The 22,249-nt window shown below is 41.7% G+C and overlaps 2 protein-coding genes across 5 annotated transcripts; both read right to left on the minus strand.

The window, feature by feature from the left end:
* Positions 1 to 880: 880 nt before the first annotated feature.
* Positions 881 to 6,420, minus strand: phospho1 (phosphoethanolamine/phosphocholine phosphatase 1). Of its 2 annotated transcripts, none has more exons than XM_079645854.1 (3): positions 4,711 to 6,420; positions 4,204 to 4,268; positions 881 to 3,668 (listed from the first exon to the last, which is right to left on the minus strand). In XM_079645854.1, exons 1-3 carry the CDS (start codon positions 4,878 to 4,880, stop codon positions 2,854 to 2,856), a joined length of 1,050 nt encoding a protein of 349 aa, XP_079501980.1. In that variant the 5' UTR covers positions 4,881 to 6,420; the 3' UTR covers positions 881 to 2,853. The 2 variants fall into 2 exon arrangements, with proteins under 2 accessions (XP_079501980.1, XP_079501981.1); XM_079645855.1 differs by having other exon boundaries at positions 881 to 3,824; positions 4,711 to 4,776.
* Positions 6,421 to 6,557: 137 nt separating this feature from the next.
* znf652 (zinc finger protein 652) lies at positions 6,558 to 22,054 on the minus strand. Of its 3 annotated transcripts, none has more exons than XM_079645832.1 (6): positions 21,912 to 22,054; positions 16,142 to 17,653; positions 13,962 to 14,109; positions 13,528 to 13,643; positions 11,724 to 11,868; positions 6,558 to 9,924 (listed from the first exon to the last, which is right to left on the minus strand). In XM_079645832.1, exons 2-6 carry the CDS (start codon positions 17,168 to 17,170, stop codon positions 9,302 to 9,304), a joined length of 2,061 nt encoding a protein of 686 aa, XP_079501958.1. In that variant the 5' UTR covers positions 17,171 to 17,653; positions 21,912 to 22,054; the 3' UTR covers positions 6,558 to 9,301. The 3 variants fall into 3 exon arrangements, with proteins under 3 accessions (XP_079501958.1, XP_079501957.1, XP_079501959.1); XM_079645831.1 differs by having other exon boundaries at positions 21,724 to 22,008; XM_079645833.1 differs by lacking the exon at positions 21,912 to 22,054 and adding an exon at positions 20,340 to 20,361.
* Positions 22,055 to 22,249: the final 195 nt, after the last annotated feature.

The raw sequence follows: 22,249 nt of genomic DNA on the forward strand, positions 1-22,249 counted from the left end.
CGAATATACAGCTCTGGAAAAAATGTCTCTGTGTATGTTATTCATTTAACAGACACTGGAATGGAATGGCTGCCATACATGTAGAGATTGAGATTAAAGAAATATTTGGAGCGCTCTCTTAATTTTCCCAGAGCGGTAGCCTATATTGGAATCATTACACTGTGCATTAAATACATGCATCGACCCCGGTTGATGAGGCAGAACACTTTGCATTATGTTGTTTTCCCCTCCGGTGAGCGCTTTCACAATAAAACGTTTAACATGACCGGAGGCTGTAGTTACACCTTGTGACCACAGGAGGGCAATAACTATGCAAAAATTATAAAATGGACTACAGTAAAGTGTTTTATCAGATGAAGTCCTATTAACCTGTATAAACGATTTAATGGGCTTTGAATGAGTCTTATACATTGCCTCTTACCTGCCAGATAACAGTTTAATTGAAATAATGTATAGGAAAATGTATGATTTATGAATATTGAAATACTTGGTAATGTATACATATAATATTCTTTAAAAACAGGCATATATTATTTTAGAAGCAGAAACTTAATGAGAATTAACCCTCATAAAGCTATTTAACTCCAATAAGGGTTAAACGAATGAGGCAATAGAAGGCCTTTAGCCTTGATTTCATAAATTTGCTATTATGGTCTTGTTTATAAGACTATACACATCTAGTAACTTGTGCATAATGTATAGTTGTTGTGTGCACGATTGGTATAGCAAGAATGTACCTTGCCTAAAATGTCAGAGAGGAAAGCATCAAAAAAAGTACTGATGTTCAAATGTAAAATATGGCTTTTCTATGGTATATAGACTAGCTATATGAATTATTCCACATTGATGTCGATGAGGTTGATGATAAATTCAGACAGGGTTTCAGTTGATGGCTTTATTCCTGCTGGTGTAATTTCTTTCTCAGTAGGCCTGACCTACACAGTTAACACACAACAGACATAAACAAGTAAGACAAACAAACAACAACATACATTTCTACATTAGACAACTCTAAGAATCATGTTGACAGAAAATATTGTTTGGTCATCATGTAGATCTCATATAATGCCCATCAGATGGCACGTTACTCAAATGTTATATATTGAGACATAATTTCATATTCAAAGAAATGCAGATTAGAAAATACAATAGATATAAAAAGCAACCCGTCACTTAAAATAACCATAACATTTTAATATTGCTTTTGAAAAGGTAGCACACTAGTTAAAAGCACCATGTCCCATTAAATTAGAGTAGCCTATTTCTAATGCAAATACCCCAACTTTTTTAAAGTAATAGGCTACCCTTATTTGATATTATTCTTTTTTAAATACAACAAAGCATTTGATTTTACATTGATTTTCTCTCTTTGGTTACAGTATCTTGTCCCTAATCATTAACCTGCTGTTGATAACCCTGGCCTCTGTTCGTAGTGACCTCCTGACCAGGGACGTGCACAGACATTTTGGGGGGCGGGGGCTCAAGTGAGAAAAAGGGCTCTTCCCATAATCATTTATAAAAAAATGTTTCAAAACAAAAAGTTAAATATAGTTGCAAATCTCTGACTTACTGACCAATTTTTTTTTAATGCCCTCACACTCACGCAATTGTTTAATACTCAACAGAATTCTACAAAAATAATCAGCTAACACAGAGACAATGGTCTTCTTTAGTATTCACTAAGCACAAGAGCAGACAACAAACTAGTCAAATGAATAGTTATTAAATGAGCAGCCAACAATCAAAATTAGGAGGTTACTGTTTAAGGCAGGACATTACAGGCAAAAATATTGTTTTTTCATGTAGGCCTACTTGTTATTTTGGTCTATTTTGCTTCCATGTTTTCTTTCACTCTAATGGAAATAAAACTTCCAAGAAACACATCAATTGTGTTCGTTTTACTACCATGTCTGAATTCATCTATAGATCTAAAGCTAATCTGCATATTTAAACATAACATTTCAGGGGAAAATACTGACTTGACGTAAGTAACTATCTGGGAAAGTTGTGAGGTGATGTGTTTTTTAGTTTTATCCTTTTCACCTGCAATGCCTTGGCAACTGCATGCAAATGAGCGCATTTTAATTAGGCCTAGTTAACGCCTAATTCGCATATCAATGTGGCGAATGAGATGACGTTATTAGATTCAGATTTTACTGTATTCACTTTAAGTGTCTCTCCTTAAGTACAGTACATTAGCCTCCATGATAAATGACCTTAGCTAAATCTTGAGCTAACTTATACATTAGCGTGTAGCCTTAGTTAATTATGATTGTTATTGTCTTTTAGCTAATTAGCTGTAAACTCAAGGCACTGGCAGTTTAGTAATTTGTTCATCACCACTCGCCTTCAAAATAAGCCAAGAAAAGCCGGCATAACATGGGACTGTAAAGTGGGAGGTGCTGCTACTTGTCTGTCTGGAGTGACTGCCGATGACTGTCTGCACCGCTGTGCAGGAGACGGGGAGGGAGGGTAGGTATAGAGAGCATCGGAACTTCACAGTCTAATCTCCCGAACTGATGTTTTTATTTTGTATTCAATCAATATATTTTTGAAAAGGGAAACTGTGCGCAAACAGCAGTAGAAATATATTCAAGGGCACTTTGATGTCTATGTGTGCACGTGCCTGCTCCTGACCCAAAACGTGAGGCTGGACCTTTATATATACAGTCTATGTTAGATGGGCTGGACTGAGGCACGTGTGGACTGGAAGCTAGACTAGACATGATGTATTATTACTGACAGCAACCTACACATATTTTGTATTGCCTTGAACAACAAGTTGTGTGACTATTTTACCTGAGAACATTACTAAATATCAGTTGGCCCCTAAATGGTCCCCCCTCCCTGTCTCTACTCTGCCACCAGCCTCCGCAGCCGCTGCACCACCTCCTCCCCGCTGGCCCACGGAACCGTGACCGCCTTGAAATCCCCGGGCATGGCCTCATGGGTCTCCGTGATCAGCTGGTGCATGGGGAAATCCCTCCGCGGGAAGGCCACGTCTCGGGGCCCGAGGGCGAGCGCCGGGCAGAAGTCGTTGGCTCCGTCACCCACGTAGAAGATCCTCTGGTACGGGCGGCCCCGCTCCTGCGTCCTGCGGGCCACATATTCCCTGACCACCACCTGCTTGCACATGTTGTTAGGGCACCGCGCGCAGTCGTGCGAGTGGAAGGGCCGCATCACCAGCCGGCCGTCCTTGTTGAAGGTGGCCGGGTTGCTGAATACCCGGTGAAAGATTTGGCGGGCCCCTGCGCGACGGAGCCAGGACTCTATGAAGAAGCTGTTGGCGTCAGACAACAGCACCACCTCAAAGTCCTGCGGGGGCCGGGTGCGGAGGAACTGGAGCAGGGTAAGCATGCCGGGGGAGGCTGGGATCTTCTCCATGATGCTGCGGATGTCGCTCTCGGTGACACCCTGCTCCGCCAGGTAGGCCAGCACGCGCTGCATGTACTCGTTGTATCGGCCAGGTTGGTAGGTGTCCTTCAGCCAGTCCGGCAGGTGCTGCCCCGGGGCGGCCTGCACCACCATGTCATCGCTGGTTTCATCCACGATGGTCTCATCAAAGTCAAAGAAGATGAGGAACCGCTTGTCGGAGGAGATGTTCGCCGAGTTGGAAGCCATGGTGATTTCTGAGCGCCTGGACCTGGATCCAGGGGGGTCCCCCTCGCCTGGAGGATGGGGTGGGACATAACAGCAGGTGAATATTGAGTCCCCCATGATTGACTATGCCACACCTTTAAGGACTACAGTTGAAATCAAATCTCCACTCCTGCTCTCGCACTCTCCAGCATCCCAAGCAAGGCAGGCCATAAGATGGAGGCTTTCTGGAAACACCAATGCATAAATAAACGAATAATTTTGGTTGGGGGAGTTTAATATTCATTTAAAAACAATGAATTAGCATAATAATCTGAGTAGAAACAATTGTATGACCTAAGGTAGAAAAGCAAAGCGAGTTCCAAGTAAAAACAACCAGCTCTTGGGTTTGAAGACATGGGAAGGACTTTAAACAAAGGTACGAATAGGAAAGGGGGGGGGGGGGGGGGTGGGGGTAATGGGCTATGAATGATTAAATTCGAATCTGGGAAAATATGCAGATCATGCAAGCCAGCAAGCATATTTACAGGAACACGCGGTGTGTGTGTGTGTGTGTGTGTGTGTGTGTGTGTGTGTGTGTGTGTGTGTGTGTGTGTGTGCGCTCACCTTCGACTGTTTTTAAAGTAAGTCCGGGATTTCGGCTGAACTCCTGATTCCTGATTCCGTTGTGTCTGTATGGAGGGGAAACAGTGAATGTTGGTAGGGTGCAACAATATTTGGTCCCAATGACCATAGACTGTATGATGAGTAGTGAATAACATATAAAGTACTCCTGTGCTTAATGTCTAATTAAGTTTTGTATAGCCTGCAATAATGTCCACGAGAGAATAATATGCCTATTTGAACTAGGCCTATAGTTTAACGACACAGGTTTACGGTAGGCTCTCTTTTAAGTGGGCTATATAATGGATGCAAATGTATCTTAAAAGTAAAATTCTTCAAAAACGGAGGAAAACGGGTTATTTTTCAATCGACAGAGCACAATGCAGTAATTATTCTCCAACACTAATAATGGGGTAAGTCTGCTTACGTTTATTTCTAATAAAATAACAAGAAGCAACAGCATAATGCCCGGCATGCAACAGATTAATACATTCTCGCAAAATGGATTACTGTGTCAGGAGCGGTGTTCCGATGATCCCCGGTGTCGGTCCGGTCTGGTCGGATCCACTCTCGGAGTGAGGCAGAGTTCCGCCTGTCGGCCGGTGGTACGCGCGCTTATATGTGACAGACAGGCACACCGCAGCCGCTGTGGACGTGACCGCGCCTACAAGTCCGCCCATTTAATAGCAGCCTACTGAGCGCGTGCACGATACTTTCAAGGAGAGTGGGATAGCTGTGGGAGGAAAGGGAGGAAGGGAAAAAGACAGAGTGCAAATATTCAGTTTACTGAATATATCTGCAGAACTATTAATGATGTGTGTCTCAAGGCAGACTGCTAACTTTCAAATGCAGTTGCCTATTTACAAAAGGGGAGACTGTTGGAAGAATAAACACTCCAGGTCTAAGAAAACACAAAGTAAACAGCATTTTTTTGTATTTTTAGATGTTGTGTTTGGAGCCAGGTGTCATGGAAAACATTGTGCATGGTGGTGAACCTAGGGCAGTGAAAGAAAAATATTAGAATAATCTCCAGTGTTCAGAGACTTCCTCCTTTAACATGAGGATAAGTATTTAGGTTCGGAAAAATGCCAGGACAAACGCTGATACCTCAGTTGTGAGAACAAAAGGTAATGAGGACGGAGCAGCATCACATCTGAGAAACTGATTGGATATACCTAATTGATTTTATTCCAAAGTAATCCATCATTGCAAATGTGGAACAATATGGTGTGTTCATTTAGAGAAACATTAGCATCACAGCTAGGGTTTTGTTAGACAAATCCTTGCAAATACAGTGTTAATGAACCGCACAGAAACTTTCAGAGCAACAAGTAAACGTCTGAAAGACACGGCGTGACGCCCTCCTTTCCTTATCTGCCTGCCGACAGACTCAGCCTCCCTGCTCCTACACCACAAGGCGTAATGACTAACAGCTGGGGTGGCAGACTATTTTCAAACCCAAATGGGAATGGAGATGTACAGACAGTGTGTTATTATCTCCTCTGCTCATGAAGTGAGCCTCGGTACCTGACCACCCACTCAATCATTGAGTCACTCACACTTTTCTCTTCCCATCGGCCCGCTCAGCGCTATTAAGAGGATTATGTGACTCATTGGTAGATAGAGGGCACACTGCATTTGAGGAAGAACAAATGTCTTAATGTGGCCCTCTTTAGAGGTACATTGTTAATGGACTAACAAAGCTGCTTGAGTAGGAACAATGGATTTCTAGGAAAGGAGAGGTAGTCTGTGAGAATATACTTCGAACAATCCTTTCTCTCTTGGGTTTGATATTAAACTGGTGAGAGTAGTTGATGAATCCTTCTTCAAAAGCATCTGCTCATCTAAAAAAGTATGATACAGGTTCAGATTCAAGACGGAAGCTTTAGTTTAATAAACGGCTTCACTTATCAGCAAGGTCACTGCCTGCAAATACATATAACACTTTGATGTGAAGACTGAAAGATAGGTTACTTCAAGACAAAGCGAAGGGTCACACCAAGAGGAAAAAAAGGAAGTGGACAAAAAGAAGAGGACCTAAAAACTTTTCCAGAAAATTAAAAAGCTTTGATAATCAAAGGAATCAGCTGCTGAACCCTCAAGTGTCATGTGCAGCCAGCAGACATTGTTCTGTTGCAGGCATCACGTCAAGAACCAAGTGACGCTTAAGAACTGAAAAAGAAGCCAATCAAACATTTGCTGTTGCAACATTAAAGCTTTATAGCAAAGCTACTTAGCCAACTATCAGGAACATGTTGTGCAGTCCTTATTTGCTACTTTTCGCATTTAATAAATTGTCCTTGTTTAGTTTCACAGTAGACTCACAGCTTTTGAAGAGAAAAGGAGGCACACAGATATGTGATAATCATGGCTACTTGTTTTACTTCTCAAAGTTAGCAGTCAGTTAAATGTACATTATCAAAAAAGGCCCACTTCTTAACTTCTCCATCTCCAGATAACATACAAAAAAAGGACAAACAAGGACATTATAAAGCTGCACATTTGTACCATATACAATAATAAAATACGCAATGCTACATTAAGTGGTTAAAAATACAAAGGGGAAAAGTATATTGATTTTTTAAAAACATCTTTAAAGAATATACAATGTTATTTTTCTTAACTAGCCAAGAATTTTAGTAGAAAGTGCATTCTATATAACAAAGAAAGGAGGAGGAGAATCTTTCAGCAAACTGAAAGACAAAACTGAAAAAAATATATATATAACAGAAGAATGTATTTCAGACACAGCTAGGAGGGGCTAGTGTAATGTCGCCAAAGCAGGACAAACCGCTTTCAATCTTAGAGGAGGTTCATTTTGGAACAAGAGTGTATTTATGTAAAATAACGGGAAATGAAATGTATGCGCATACTTAAAGACATGTCCTTCATTTGCAATGGTAACTTCTCACTAACCGCCTCCACGCAGGACTTTCCTCCTTTCCTTGCCTAAAAACATCCACTCAAAATGATCACCTCCACCCTTTCTCGTACAGCCACAACTGCAGTCGGTTCCACAATGCATTGTCAGTCCCTCCCTTCCCTGCGCCTCACCCACGCAGCAGTAAAGTGCAGAGAATACACACAAACGAAAAGGCTTAAAAAAAAGAAAAAAGACAAAGATCCGTACTGCATAAGTGCTCTAGCACAGCAGTGAACCCGAGGGGACATCGTGATAATATGCAAATAATGCAGCCCTATTCAGACCCACAGAAATGGCAGGATAATTGCAGGTCTCAAATCCAAAAATGGGACATTCCAAACTCCGGAGCATCACTGTACCGTTAGAGTGGTACTAAGAGGATTATGTTAAATCTACTACTATTTTCCATCTCAGGTCCCCCAAATACACATGTATTAGGGCAAACTGTTTAAAAGCAGCATTTGGTAGGAGAGCACTGGGGACAACCAGACACACAGACAAGTAGAGACTACACACACACACAGACACACATATTCGATAGGCGTCAGACTGGGTGAAGGGCTAACAACCACGCATCTCAAATTCATGCCAAATATTTCCAGCCATTTATGCTTATTTTTTTAAACATAACATTCTCACCATCGGCTACCACATGACTTAATGTATGCTGACTTGATCACATGAATGCTTATCTATACAAGTATTCAATAGAAATTGTATGAGCACTGCTGTTTATCCTGACATTTCCTATCATGTGCTAACAGTATCTACACTGCAGAACAGCTCAATAGCTTAAAACTGAGCAAATTAGAAGAGATCATTAGAAAAACAAAAACAAAAATATATCAATGACTTATCAGCCATCATTCTGAGTAGGCAACATTCAACAGGTTTAGACACGCGTTTGCCTGTGTGGATCAAAGTATATCAGTAAGAGGAAAATAACTTTTAAGAAAACATTACATTACAACACACCCCACACCAAACCGTGGAATATAGGCTGAGAGGAATATGCATAATTGCCTGTTAAGAACTGTGATGAAAAAAGGTCCCAGGTGTTTATACTGTTTGTGTGTCAAAAGACCTTTCACATGGTAACCCGTATCATTTCGACAGCAGCTGAGGGAAGTGGGGTATATCCTGATGGGGCCATGTGTCTGGCCCCTCACAGTGGCAGTATTTGACAGTCATCTGTTATCTAAAAGGATCTGTTGACCAACAGAGCTCAAAGCTGAGGTTTCACTGAACACAGCAAGTTTATCAGTGACCAAACTATGGTCTTTGTGTTTTGGATGTGTGCTTGATAAAGTGTGAGGGTGCGTGTCCTGCATAAATTGAGTTTCTCAATCACAAAATAACCAGTCAAACCTCAAATATGTTATATAAAAGCAGGGCTGACACAATACATGGTTATTTTGTAATATGACACACTTCTCAAAATCAAACGGGAAAGCAAAATTAAGAAACATTTTGTATATAGGAATGGAAAGCACCATTTAACCATGATGTAAGTCTCAGTCTTAGTTAACATTTAACAAAAATCAAAACCTCTTTTCCACTGTCCCCTAAAAAAAGTATTCCCCTCTTCTAACTGTAACCTATGGCACTGTGTGTTGCACTACTGCTGATGCCCCTCTGACAGAAAGCCTTAGGACAGAGAGACTTCGGTAGAGCAACATTCAATCATTTCTGTGGGGTGAGGCTCTCTTTAAACTATGAGAACAGGTTTAGTATTGCTATGGGGAGGAAGGACGCAGACAGTCAATGTGCGACCATAAGTCAACTTGACACAAAGAGAAAAGTTTGATGACACTGATCCTTGTTGATCCAGTAATACATACGTTGACCTCTATCAGCAGCTTCTGATAAAAAGGAGATACTTTACACGTGGTACAGATTAGAGAACTCGCACAGAAATCATAGATTTCCTAAAACATGTTCAAGAAAAAGGTTCTGTTGTGAAATATTTGTCAGTAGACCGGGTTCTTTAAGTAGATGAGGTACTTAAATCAAACGTGGAGCGAGTGTGTGTGCATGTTTGAATATTGACTTATTTAAACCCGTTTGCGAGGAGCACCCTTTCATCAGGGGGCTAGCAACTGAGAGACTGAGGCAGGACGCAGAGAAGCGGAGGAACAAGGCGTGGTTTGGTGGGGGGCTGCAGAGCTGAAGCACAGTTCAGTGGTGCTGCGGGGCTCCAGGACCCTTGTCAGGGGGAGCCAATTGGTGCAGGTAGCTGCTGTCTTCATGCCCACAGTGGTTCAAGGGCTCACTCTTGAAAAGGGCCGGGGGTGGGGGCAGGTGGGAGACTGGGGGCACGGCCAAATGGTGGTGGGGGTGAGGCAGGACATGTTGGGGTGTGTTTGAGAGGTGTTGCTGGGTTGTCGGAGGGTGAGGATGTTGGTGAGAGGGGTTTGAGTGGAGCTCTACGTGGGAGAACGTGTGTCCCAAAGGGCCTCGCGGAGGCATGGGTCCTCCTGTCGGGTTGAGGCCCAGGGGTGCTGAGGTGGTGGTCGGGGGGGCAGCCGAGGGACTAGGACCAGAGATGGAGGAAGAGGAAGAGAAGGTGTTGGTGAAGATGCGGACAGGCATGGGTGGGCCGCTGGTCTGCAGGACCACGGGGCTGGTGACCCGGAAACACTTCTCTTTGTGAGCTTTGAGCATGTTGGAGAAGCGGAAGCGCTGGCCGCACACCTCGCAGGGGTACGGCTTCTCCCCCGTGTGGGTGCGGCGGTGGCGCTTCATGTTGGGCCGGCTGGTGAAGCTCTTCCCACAGATCTCACAAATGAAAGGCTTCTCTCCTGCACAGATTGAGAAGACAAAAGACAGATGTGTGAGAAAGACAGAGTGTAGGAATCGATTAACAGATTAGAACTACAAAGAGAAAAGAATGACGCTTCAGAGACAAACCGCTTTGTTATCAAATGCGACGGTTACCGAATAAAAAATGAATTAACTCACTCCAAAAAACAAAGTGATTATTTGTTGCCTTTAAATGTTTCTTTCTAAAAAGAGCGACAGTTTTCTTTAAAAATGGTTAATAACTTGGCATCTTGAATTGAGGGTCTTTGCCACCCACCCACTCTGCAGGAAGCTATTACAATTCACACTTTGAGGAGCGTAGATGTGAAAGTGGATAACAGCAGCTATGTTGGATTGCTGTTCTCATTAACCTCCCTCCATACTGAATTTGCCTGCTACCACCCACACAGCCATCTATTAACAGGCTGCTGAAGGGCTCTAAAGCCTTTTCTCTACTGGCACGTGTAAAGCTCCTCCAATCAAACTGAACATCAAAAGGTGACAGCTAATGTGCTAGTCTTTTGTAACTGCGAAATTATGCTCAAAAGAAATCATGAAAAATCTGCGTGCAGCGAACCAAACTTTGGACGTTTGTTTAACATGTGTTCCGCCTATTACAGGGCATGGCTGGGTGTGTCTCCTGCTGCAGGCTAAAATTGAATGGTGGAGGCAGGGAGAGGAGAGGGCATCGTAATTACACCTCACAAATAGAACCGTGAGGGCCAACGCAGAGCAGTGTGTCCGCCCACGGCAGGCATGGTTGAGGGGGAAAAAACAGTGAAAGATGAACACGCTGAACTGCTCAGTTAGGTCTTAGAAATTGCAGTGCAGTAGGGACAGAAAACCAGAGGGATGTAATACAGCATGTGTCTGGGTATTCATTATAAGCCCCAATATATGCAAGGCGGTTCTTTGATGTATAAAAAAAATCCCTCTCATTACAAAAACTGGGCGAAGTCTCCCGGCTCTCACCGCTAAAATGTTCATCTTGGAAACATCCCATGTCTTTCCTTTTTTAGAAAGTGTACGGTAACTGGCTGGCTGACTGGCTGGCTGACTGTGTAAACCCAGGAACATTGTTGTTCTTGAGCAACGTCTTTTTAAATCTTTAAACAGTTTAGACTTTTAAATTGACTGTATTTTGGATTTGAAAAAGTCATAATAGATATGTAACCCCCGATAGAAGAATAAGTCATAAAAGTTTCAAAAGCTATGGAAACAACAGCGCATTCATCTGTGCGTTCTATTTAATTAACTGTTGCACGACTGTGTGATATATTTAGATAGCGTTGATGCTGGGAAGGAGGGAAGACTGATGCCGGTTGGGCGAGAGGTTGCTGTTTAACCGGTAGGTAATTCAAGCAATTCCTGTTTGAACGCTCCTTTTTTAGATTGGAAAGTTGGCTGCATAACTTTGAGTGTTTATAACATTACAAAAAAGTATATTTCCAATTCTGTAATGGTGAAAGCCAGGGCTTGCTTATACAGGAGAATCCATCCTTGTAGTTTCTGGGTCATTGGAAAATAAACCCTCTGGAACAGTTACTTCTTAATTGGGGGTAATAGTAGCATAGGAAGTAAACTTCTTAAAAAAGGTGTACAACCGTTATGTTCATAGTTTACAAAAAGCCTTTTGCCTGCAGTATGGAATGGCTTTAAAACTCGAAGTAGGTTCCTGTCAAAACTCTGGTCAAGTTATCTCCCTATAAACAGTTCCTGTGGGAAAAATGGGCCACAAAAATGGACCCTATGATTACTGGCATAATGGTTCTGAGACGAGCGGTGCACAATTTCTCACCTGTGTGTGTTTTCATGTGCTCATCAAAATACTGTTTCATGTTGAAGTCTTTGCCGCACCACTGGCACATGAACTGCTTGTGTCCGATGTGAATGCTCATGTGGGAGCGTAGCTGGTACTTGTACTGGAACCGCTCGTCACAGTTCTGCAGCAGAGACAAAAGAAGCATTCAGATAACACCACGTCAGCGGACAGGAACACACGCAAAAACACTCACACATACCTGTAGACACAAATAACTAACCTGAACTGCGTAAACAGCCTTCACATCCAAATCTTTATACATTTTCTAACTTGTTGAGACCGTTTAGTCTGGTTAGAAAAGCAAGGAACACTTATAATCGGTCACACCTAAAACAAAATAGCTCATCTATTGTTTATTCCAGGGGTCTGCCACCTTTAACAAGAGCAATTTCGTGTGTGGAGCCGCAAAACATATTTGACAACAACGCTTACAAAGTTACATATATGATATAGTTGTATATATACAAAAAAATTAGTTTGTTGCATTTCAAAAAAAAAAAAATTACATTAAAGAAAACTGTTTCGTCATTAGTATTTCTGTTTTTGACATGGACACAACAAAAGAAAACACTAAACTCTTTGGTAAATTAAAAAATACCTATTTTGAATCCTTCCCATATGTGGAATATAAATCAAATAAAAAGCAGCTGACATACCTGCAGCCTTATAGGGTAAGAAGAGTAAACATACAAAATAGGCCTGTTTCAGAGTATGCTGGAGCTTTAAGTTTTCAAAGACATATGTCTATAATTTCACATTTATTTTTGAAGTCCAAAAATAGATGCTCCGATATTGTAATTTGTATTCAGCATCACCTCGGACTAGCGGTGCAGCCTAACAGGGGTCTAGCAGCTCCCATATGGAACTCCAGCTTAAGACCATAATGAGGAATAGCCTATACATTTCATACAGCCTGATAAGTGTGTTACAGCAGAAGATGATTTCTAACATTCAGTTACAGCAGCTCCACCCATACACACATGTTCCCTTATGTTCAAGTGGTTAGACATTAAAGGCTTTGGGGGGGGGGGGGGGGGAGTAAACTGGCCCCTGTAGACATCCTATGAAACCACGACTAATGACAGGAATAGGAAATCTACTGCCCTTGAGACACAATGTGACTAAATGCACCCATAAGAGAAATTGTTTCATAACACAGAACACTTAGTTCCACATTTATCCTTGGCTCCAGTTAATTGGTGAACAAGACATGTCATAATTGACTCGGTTAGTCATCAATGAATAAATTGAGATGATATAACCATCCGATGAAAGTTCAAATGACTTTCTCTGAAAGACACAACTTGATGTCATTTAGGTCTGTCTGTGTTAATGAAAAGCAGTACTTAATGCATACCACCAGTGAACTCTATACAGGTTCCGATATTTGTTAAAGCAGGAGACTGAATTGCGACATGATTGCGAGGAAGAACATTTATTATCAAACCGTGGAATTTAGGCTGCTTTAGAAAAAGCGTATTGTCTGCTTCTGTCATGTGAATGACAGTTCAATTAAAAACACATATTTCAAACAGCATGTGAAAAGGATGAAAGATTAGACAAGACAAGCAAGGCCCGTTGGGCTCCAAGAGCATATTTTTGAAGAAAGAAAACATGTTATTGATCACGAGGGACAATTTGCATACATATATTTTGTCTGCCTTAGGTTTAATAGATACGATCATGGTAAGCTCATCACAAATGGTTACTCTGACACAAGATGAATTGCATCTGATTCACGTTAATAAAGGATGTCTGAATATGGCCACACGTTTCTTACCTCACAACGGAAGGGCTTTTCTCCAGAATGCTGGAGTGAGTGAACTTTTAAAGACATGCTGCGTTTGAACGACTTCCCACACGTCTCACAGGTGAATGGCATGTCCTTAGTGTGAGCTGGGATTGGAGAAGAGGTGGATGAAAACGGGGAAGAGAGACAAAAAGAATACTGAGACAAGTGCAAACCACTGATCAGGTAATATATCAACATTTTCAATTTGAAGGCCTTGATGAATAAAGAACACTTCTACATTATTTAATTAAAGAAAGTGTAGCTGATGATTTCAAATAAGAAATGTTACATACATACATACATACATTTGAATGCTGTGGTTCAAACCAACTGAACAGAGTCCCCTGGTGGCTCACACCTCCCTAGAATGCCATATAATGGGGGTGCAGCACAATAGGGACTGAATAAAGGCCCTTACTTACCAACCATGTGCTTACGGACGTGAGCCATAGTGTAGAACTTCTTCTCACAGATCTCACAGGAGAACTTTTTTTCTGCATAGCCGTGCACAATCTTTATGTGCTCATGCAGTGACCACAGCTTCTTAAAAGACTTGTTGCAGGAGATACACTAAAAAGACACAATAAAGTAGAAAAAACATCAAGATTTGGTTGCTGATAAACATCATGAGCACCAAAACCTGCAGCTGTCAGATTGTTCTTATTTGGCCCAAACTGTTTCATTATACTCTAGCTCCCTCTGATGGGGAAATCACAGCACTCTTATTTTCTGAAAACCCTCTAAAGCAGGGGTGTCAAACTCAATGTCATCGTGGGCCACATTTGAATGATGGTTGCTCTCAAAAGGGCCGGTGGTAACTTTAAGACTATATAAATATACATAGATAAATATATATAATACATATAAAATAATGTATTATTTTACAATATTTCCTCTGCATTGGATTATTATCAGATAGGGTAATCACTTAATGAACTACGTCTGAAAGCAGAAGTCTAGGGCAAATAATTGCAAGTCTCTTCAGTGCGCATCTCAAAAAATGAGATGCATTGTGGGACATGTAGTTTATGGGCAACGTGATCCTGTAAAGCAGCACGTAACCTTATAATAAACGTAGTATACTCTTGTGGGCCACATCAAATTAAGTGGTGGGCTGGATTTGGCCCCCGGGCCTTGAGTTTGACACCCCTGCTCTAAAGAGATGAAATAGCTTAGATGTCATTCGGGAAGAAAATCAAAGGTTAATGGGTTTCATTAATAATTATACGGCTTGTAGATGTCATTCCAGATTCAATTGTATAAACTAAAACTTTGAACTATTCTCTCCACTTAGACGTTTTCTGTTCTGTGAAACTGATTTACTATGGTTGTGAAAAGACACAGATAAATAAAGCAAGACTTCAATTCAAAGTACATTGCATAAAGTATAAAACAATTCTGAATCTGTATCAGCTCTGAACATTTGCATTTCTTTCATTTGAAAACTTCCTCAATTCTTGGTTATCTGGTCTTACATAAAGACTGACAGACATTGCTCTTCAGGCCATGCCTCGGCTTTGGCTCTGTGTTACAGGCAGTCATTTTTCCGACTGCAAGGCCCACTGCAGAGTAACATACCCACGACCATAGAAACACACCAACACCCAAGCACGATGGCCAGAGAGCTAAATGTTTGTCTCATCATATCAACAAGACCCACACTATCTCTCAAATACCTTCTGGCAAAACACTTGCAAAGTTATCATGTGAGCTTTTCCCCCCTTCCTCTCCTTTCTGCTACATCCCAGTTGTGTGCACCGTCTCATCTCATTCATGGACCCTGGAGCTCTGTTGGCCGCCTCACCAGCACCTCTATTACAGACGTTACGTTTTTTTAAGTCAGCCTGTTCAAGACAGATTTCAGGATTTTTCTTCTAACCCATTTAAAAAATAAGCTAAAAATATTTAGATACAGATGTATTAAACATTTTGATGGACACTGTCTTATTGTCATATTTGCCAAATAAAGAAAGTTGAAGAGTGTTGACTCCTAGACAGGAAAAGCACATACATTTTTTTTGCAATAATAAATGCTATTTTCACACCATTAAGTTAAATGAATTATAAGCAAACGTGTACATTCTTATCTTGACATGGTTTAAAAAGAAGAAGTGTCCCAAACTAACTTCAGGTGCAAATTAATTTAAGCAAAACAGGGAGCTAAGTTAGGCTACTCACAATAACCACAAGTCCCTTGGGGGTTAACATGCTGAATCACCAAAACCATATTGAACCCTCTTTAAACAGTTCAATGACAGCATATGACAATCATTACTATATGTAATGTTTTCTTTACTTACCACACACACCACAATCTCAATATTACTTGTTTTTTTTTTATAGTATAACAGGAAATACAACAATTGCATTTTCAAATGTTAACTTTAGGGTGCAGAAAAGGGCCATCAAAGCATCCAAAATAAATCTAAAAAGTCAAATTGTTCTGCGCAGCTGCTAAATGTATATTATAGGTACATGAAGATGATTTCAAGAGAACATGGTGAACCCTGGATATGCACTTTTCCATCATTCTAAATAAAATATGAATTTGAAAATGAAGATATATACATACATAACATTAGAAGGAGGAAGTTTGCTTTACCTGGATGTTCTTCTCACAGTCAGTTTGCTGGTGTAAGGCCAGCTCACTCTCCAGGACAAACTTTTTGCCACATTTGTCGCAAATCTGCATTCGCCTGTGAGTGACATTCATGTGCTTCTCCAGGTACCAGCGTGTGTTAAACAATCGAGGGCACTTTTCACACGCCAGCATCTCCTTCTCCTGGACTTCAGCTTTCCCTCCCGTTGCCGTGGAACCTGCAGACGACGGGGCCGATCTTGCTGACCTGCGCTTGCTCTTCGGAGAATCCAGGTGCTTCCGCCGGCCCCTGGTGGTCATCCCAGCGGTGGTCATGCTCAGAGCCGCTCTCAGGCTTTTCCTCCGTGGCTGGCTTGGAGCTCCCGTGCTGCTGGAACCACGACGGGCCCGCTTTGCCCTCGTTCTTCTACTCTCAATCTCATGTTCCTCATCGTCTTCCTCCTCTTCTTCATTGAGGCTATCCTCCTCCTCCTCCTCCTCCTCCTCTTCCTCCTCATCCTCGTCTTCATCGTCGCTGCCGACTCTCTCAGAGACGTCTTCTGTGGTTGCAGTTTTGTTGTCTCCCTTGGATACATGAAGTGTCTGGTTGTTCAGGTTTACCTCAACAATGATCTGCTCCCGCTTGAAGCCCTCATCTTCCCCCTCCTCTTCTTCCTCTTCCTCCTCCTCCTCATCGTCGTCGTCGTCATCATCATCTTCAGTGTCGTCAGAGGGGACGTCGTTGCCAGCATGGGATCCCGCCTCCTGCCCTCCTCCTGCCTCTCTGAAATACTGCTGTGAGGTCACATGAGTGGGCAACTGACCAATGTTCTGATCTGCTATTGATGCCTTGGCTGCCATTTTATTGTCCACTAACACAGAATATGGCTTACCTCCGACCTCTCTCTTATAAAGCTTGCCTGTCAGGTCCAGATCTTGGTTAGAGGAGTGAAAATAGGACTGGGACACCGGCGCCCTGCGTCCTTCCTCCTGTGACATCCCGCCAAAGGTAGGTACAGAAAGCTCTTCCTTGAGGCTGTTGCAGGATTTCATGAAGAGGAATTGGAGGGATTGGGATTGGTGGGAGCACAGAGCAATGGAAAAGGTCGACTAGCCTACTTTAAAAGGAGGGGCAGGGGACGCCACACCAATCCCCCACCCTCCTACGACTGAAGAAACAGGAAGGAGGGGATGAGGCGACAGACAGTTAACCTGATTCAAAAAGAGCATCCATGTTGTTTAAGGTAGGAAATGCAGTCGGAGAGACATACAATCTGTTCTAAGTTTTGTTCCATATGCCTAGAAATCAAACTGCAAAATCAATCTGTGTCTTTGATGCTGAACATCTGAAGGTAAATTCCTCTTGTTAGTATGTAAGACGAAGGCCGATCATAGATTCAGTTTCTCAGAAGGTTGCTGCCCTGCAGGGTGCCAGAGTCTTCAGGCTGCAGAGCAGGTAGGTATGAGCTGGATGCCCGCCATGGCACTGATGTTAGGACTTCTGTATTGCTTGAAGAGACATTCACAGTGCGTTACCTACGAGATAAGACAGAAGAAACATAGATCGATTAAGAAAAAAGTAATTTCCATTCTTTTGTGTCTGTGAACTGAAACTACAGCCACATTATCAAATAAACATTAAGTTCCACATTGGCCCACAAATGTTTCAGTTGTGTGTGTAGGAGTCAAAACCACAGCAATCAGAAATGAATGTGAGTGGATTTAAATAACAGAGTAATATCAACACTTTCCTAATAAATAAAATGCAGAAATGGTTTCCTTCTAGAGTTAAAAACCATAATACATAAATAATGTAAAACCTTTTTGATTTAAAAATAGGATGAGTGCAAGACAAACAAATAGAGACTTTGCAAATAATAACACTATTCAAAATGTTCATACAACTTCAGCAATGACCTTGTGTCATTTGTTGCATTTTGTCAGATGCAAAAAAAAAGAAAAACCCAAATCAGTCGTCCACTACTTCACAGATTCATTCACTGTACAACAATCTGGTTCTTATACTAGGCCATAATAAGTTGTCCCTTTCAAAATGTTACTTGATAATAGGTATGTTTCATATCCCCCCAATTTACATATATTATCTGAGCGTTTCGTAAAGAAATTTATTTTTTGGATTGTTCAGTTTCTCTAAGCATTACAACACACGCACATGAACACACATAGACTGTTAGAGAGCATAGTGTAACCGCAGCTCAGGAGCTTGTGTTGCAGTTCACAGACGTACAACCACAGGAAACTGTATTTCAACTTTTCAATGAAGCTTAAGAAGCACTGCACGTTGGAGCCTGCATTATAATGACTTTGTTTATGCAGGTTAAAGATGAAAAACACAATATTAAATCAAAACATTTGTGCTTTTATGACATGGTGCTTTGGGGTATGTTTTTAAGTTATGCATAAATCTAAGATGATGTGAAACTGGCTGCCGTTTGCTTGACCTGAAACAACCTTACACCCTACTCGTCACCAGAGTGGTTTGTTCACTAAAAACCCTCCCTGAGCAAGAAAAACATCCACCCTCTGTGTAATCACAAACATTTTATGTTATATTCCTCTGTCTACAAAGAAAACATAAATAGCCATAAGGGGACTTTCTTAATGAAACATCCCGCAAACAGACCCATAAAGATGACTTTGTTTTAGCCGTCAATTTGCAGTCACAGTGCCAGAAGAATAAGCAAGAGGGAACTATAAGGGATCAAAAGTGACATAATGAGTGTAGAGATGAAATATGCAACGACAGCTAAGATTTAAGCTTCATCATTTGGAGAGCTATGATCACAATTTGCAAAAAGCATCTTTTGTTTTTCTGGAGCAACATTTGCCACCTAGAAAGTGTTCAATTGTGGTGCCTTACTTTTACTACATCCACCAATACCACGTTATTACTGAGGTTTAAATACCAACACATATTTGTCTCTGTACTCAATCTGAACTTAAATTCGGGTCAAATTCATTATCAGTTTATTGTTATAATCTCTGGTAAACCCTGAACTGAATCTCCGGTTCCTCGTGTCACTTCCCTCATCTCACTAGACTGGAATGAAATGCAAGGTAGGACAAATTCAAGCATAAATATACTGTATGTAAACATCATTTAGATGTATGTGAATATGTTCCACCACTTCGGCAAGTATAAGGCCATTCTTGTAGAATATAAGCACATACAGACACACCTGTCTTCCTGTGCATGCTGACTTTGATCCTTTCCGAGAATTGGGCAGGAGCTCAGAGAACATTAAGACCACAAGGGGAGGGCGAGCTCTGCACTGACAGAGCAACTCAACTCACATGGCTGTCTTAGACACAAAGCCAAATGCATTATCCTGCGCCTGGATGACAGAGGAATATCAATTGCAAAAGAACCCATTGCCTGAACCCGACTTCACGTGCAGCTTGTCACTTTCTCTTTTAATTTGAGTTTTTGAATGAAAACAACAGCTCACTTAAGGATTTTATTTAATATGCCACATACAATAAAAGTATCAAAAGTTCAAAATGCTCTGCTTAAAACGGTCCCAAGAGAACCGCACTGTTGCAAATAAACAAACACACAGTGTGGTTATGTAACGGATATGGAGTAAAAACCCTTCCACCAGCTTATTATTTTCAATGATGAGTCATTTTGAAGTTTCACTCACAGTGAAATAATGCAGTCCTTTGATGTGGGAATCAGGTAGAGTGCAGACTTCTCAATATCACTGGTAACTAGTGAACAAAATCACCTTGTCAGATCAGAAGGTTAAACCTATAGCAATGATGATTATTTGTGACTGCCTTTATGTAGTTTGGACAGCTTTCAAATAAGAACTTTGCGCCCAATTGCAAAAAAGAGAAACGTTTATAAATAACTGTCTCTCCGACAGCCAATTTAAATAATCCAAAGCATAACTAATGCTCAGCAAATCCTGCCCATAAATCAAAGTTTATTCAACAATAACCAATTTATAGCTTTCATCAAATCATGCTACGGAGACATGAGGAAACCATAACTAATTTAATATAGGGTAAGCCACAAAGCCACGCCAGTCATATGCAGGATAGATGCGTCTGTGGCTTACGATTTGAATGACACAGGATGGGAAAAAGGCACTGTATAACATTTTAACTAACAGAATTAGACAGTGCTCACTAATGCTTGGCTTGTGACAGTAAAGCAGTTGAGACCTCTGAAGCATTCGAAATGTGTCACATTTACCTCCTATTATGCAGCATTGCTCCTCAAATCCATGCTCCCACTAAAGTCTAGACTTTAATGAGCTTTCCCGTTCGCAGCTTGAGGAGGACCATGTGAAGGTTCACATTCCTCACTCTGTCCAAACTCATAAGACCTTAACCAGCTCACTGTGTGGTGCACTGCAGGGGTGCTCCATGCCTCTGTAAGTATTTGGCCCTGAAGCCCATAATAAGTTCATAGAGCAGTACCAAGTTTTTTTGTCATGGTATAACTCAGTGGTATCAAAGTAAAAGTGATGTTGTATTATCTTAGGCCAAGCTATCCCTTTCCAAGTTCTTTATTTTCATCACTGCCCAGAGTCAGGCCTGACAGCAGTCCACTGATATCCACAACTTTGATGTCTCTGTTATAAATAGAGGAAAGATAACATGGGCCCGTTCAATGTGGCTCTTTTGATTAAAATGTGTTTTTGTCTGTTAACATGAGACATGAATGAAATGCAAACGGGTGGATAAGGTAAAACAAGCTTACTATTTCTGGCGAACAAGGTTACTAAAAACTACATACATTTGGCAAGTATGACGTAATATAGTGCAGCAGCTACTTTCTGGTCTTATAGCTGAATCTTGCTGAGGGAAATCTTTTAAGCTAAAAGCCTAGGTGCTAACGTGCGTACGAAGCAAAGGAAGGGTTAAATCAAAAGGCAACACTATACACCGAACAGCAGTAACATTGTGCAGGCCTGGGCAACTTAGGCTACTTAGCTAGCTAGCAATACTCCATAGGTACTAACCTGCACACACATGAAAAGCTAACTTGGCTACATTAGCTCAAGGTGCAGCCATTAGACATTATAGTGCAGAGAAAGGTTACTCCACCTCAACAAGAATCATGTTAATATGCACAAGCTGTACCATCTTATGGCTAGTATTTGCTAACATGCATTAGCTAACAACAGATACAAGACTTTCACTTTTTTACCCCAAACCGCCCAGATTTCGGCTAGTTAGCTAAGAGCTAGCAATAACGTCAGATATTTAGCATTAACCTTACACTTAATTTCGCGGCTGCACTTTGAAGGGGAAAGTATGACAGCTATCGGACCCATATGAAGCTGGATGAAGAAGCGATGTCATGCTTTGTTATCAATTAATATTTATTGTCGTGCAAGATGAAAAGCAACGCTTTGCTGACAAACCCGGGCTGCTGTACGTTTCTGACAAACCCACTCAACTCGACACTGTCACCAAGTCAGTGCTAGCCGAGCTGACCGACATTTCTAACCTAGCTGCTTCCACCAGCGAACTACGTATGTTTTCTCCTAGCAGCTGCCATGCTTGTCATACATGTAAGTGCATACAAGTAAGTTATATTGAAACATTTTGTTGTCGGTCTGCTGGCTTACCTCCGTCGATACGACCTCTCTCTTGCGTTCGTGCGATCAGAGTTGCACAGATTCAGGTTTGCACGCGCACTTCTCTCGCTCACTCTCTTTACATTTGCGGATGTGCATTAAGAGAAGCCAATAATCTAATCTTTCTGCAAATGTTTAAGTTATCTGTTGATGTGCACGCTGCGGAGGTACCTGCTTACCGGTGTCTTTAGCCCCGCTACGTGGCCCGGCCAAGCTCTCGCGCGTACCACCGCCGTCCCGCGCTCATCCCAGGCATTCAGGCCGCTGTCTGGGCAGGCGCGCGTCAGCGTGTCTGGGTCTCCCCTCCAAACCAGACAGGGGACGATGCGCGCACACGTGCTGAGGTGAAATCCTCGATTAATGAAATAATGAGAAGACCCTGAGGACCGATTTATCCCCTCAAAGGAGAAATCCTTTGCAAGTGTCATTCATTTATTCTAATTATAATCTTAATATTTTTTTCATACCTCACGAATTTGATAGTTTGGTGTTTGGTCCTTAACTTAGTGTTTTCAGC

This window comes from Notothenia rossii (genome assembly GCF_949606895.1).
Source record: "Notothenia rossii genome assembly, chromosome: 8".
Classification (NCBI taxonomy): Eukaryota; Metazoa; Chordata; class Actinopteri; order Perciformes; family Nototheniidae; genus Notothenia; species Notothenia rossii.

Excerpts from the sequence above, each read along its gene's own strand:
- phospho1 (XM_079645854.1), bottom strand. The coding sequence starts at position 4,880 with ATGGGCGGACTTGTAGGCGCGGTCACGTCCACAGCGGCTGCGGTGTGC. Across the intron at positions 4,269-4,710 it reads GGAACACCGCTCCTGACACA|ACACAACGGAATCAGGAATC; the intron begins GTAATCCATTTT and ends CCCTCCATACAG. Across the intron at positions 3,669-4,203 it reads TACTTTAAAAACAGTCGAAG|GCGAGGGGGACCCCCCTGGA; the intron begins GTGAGCGCACAC and ends CCCATCCTCCAG.
- znf652 (XM_079645832.1), bottom strand. The coding sequence starts at position 17,170 with ATGAAATCCTGCAACAGCCTCAAGGAAGAGCTTTCTGTACCTACCTTT. Across the intron at positions 11,869-13,527 it reads AAAAGCCCTTCCGTTGTGAG|AACTGTGACGAGCGGTTCCA; the intron begins GTAAGAAACGTG and ends TCTCTGCTGCAG. Across the intron at positions 9,925-11,723 it reads GCACATGAAAACACACACAG|GAGAGAAGCCTTTCATTTGT; the intron begins GTGAGAAATTGT and ends CAATCTGTGCAG.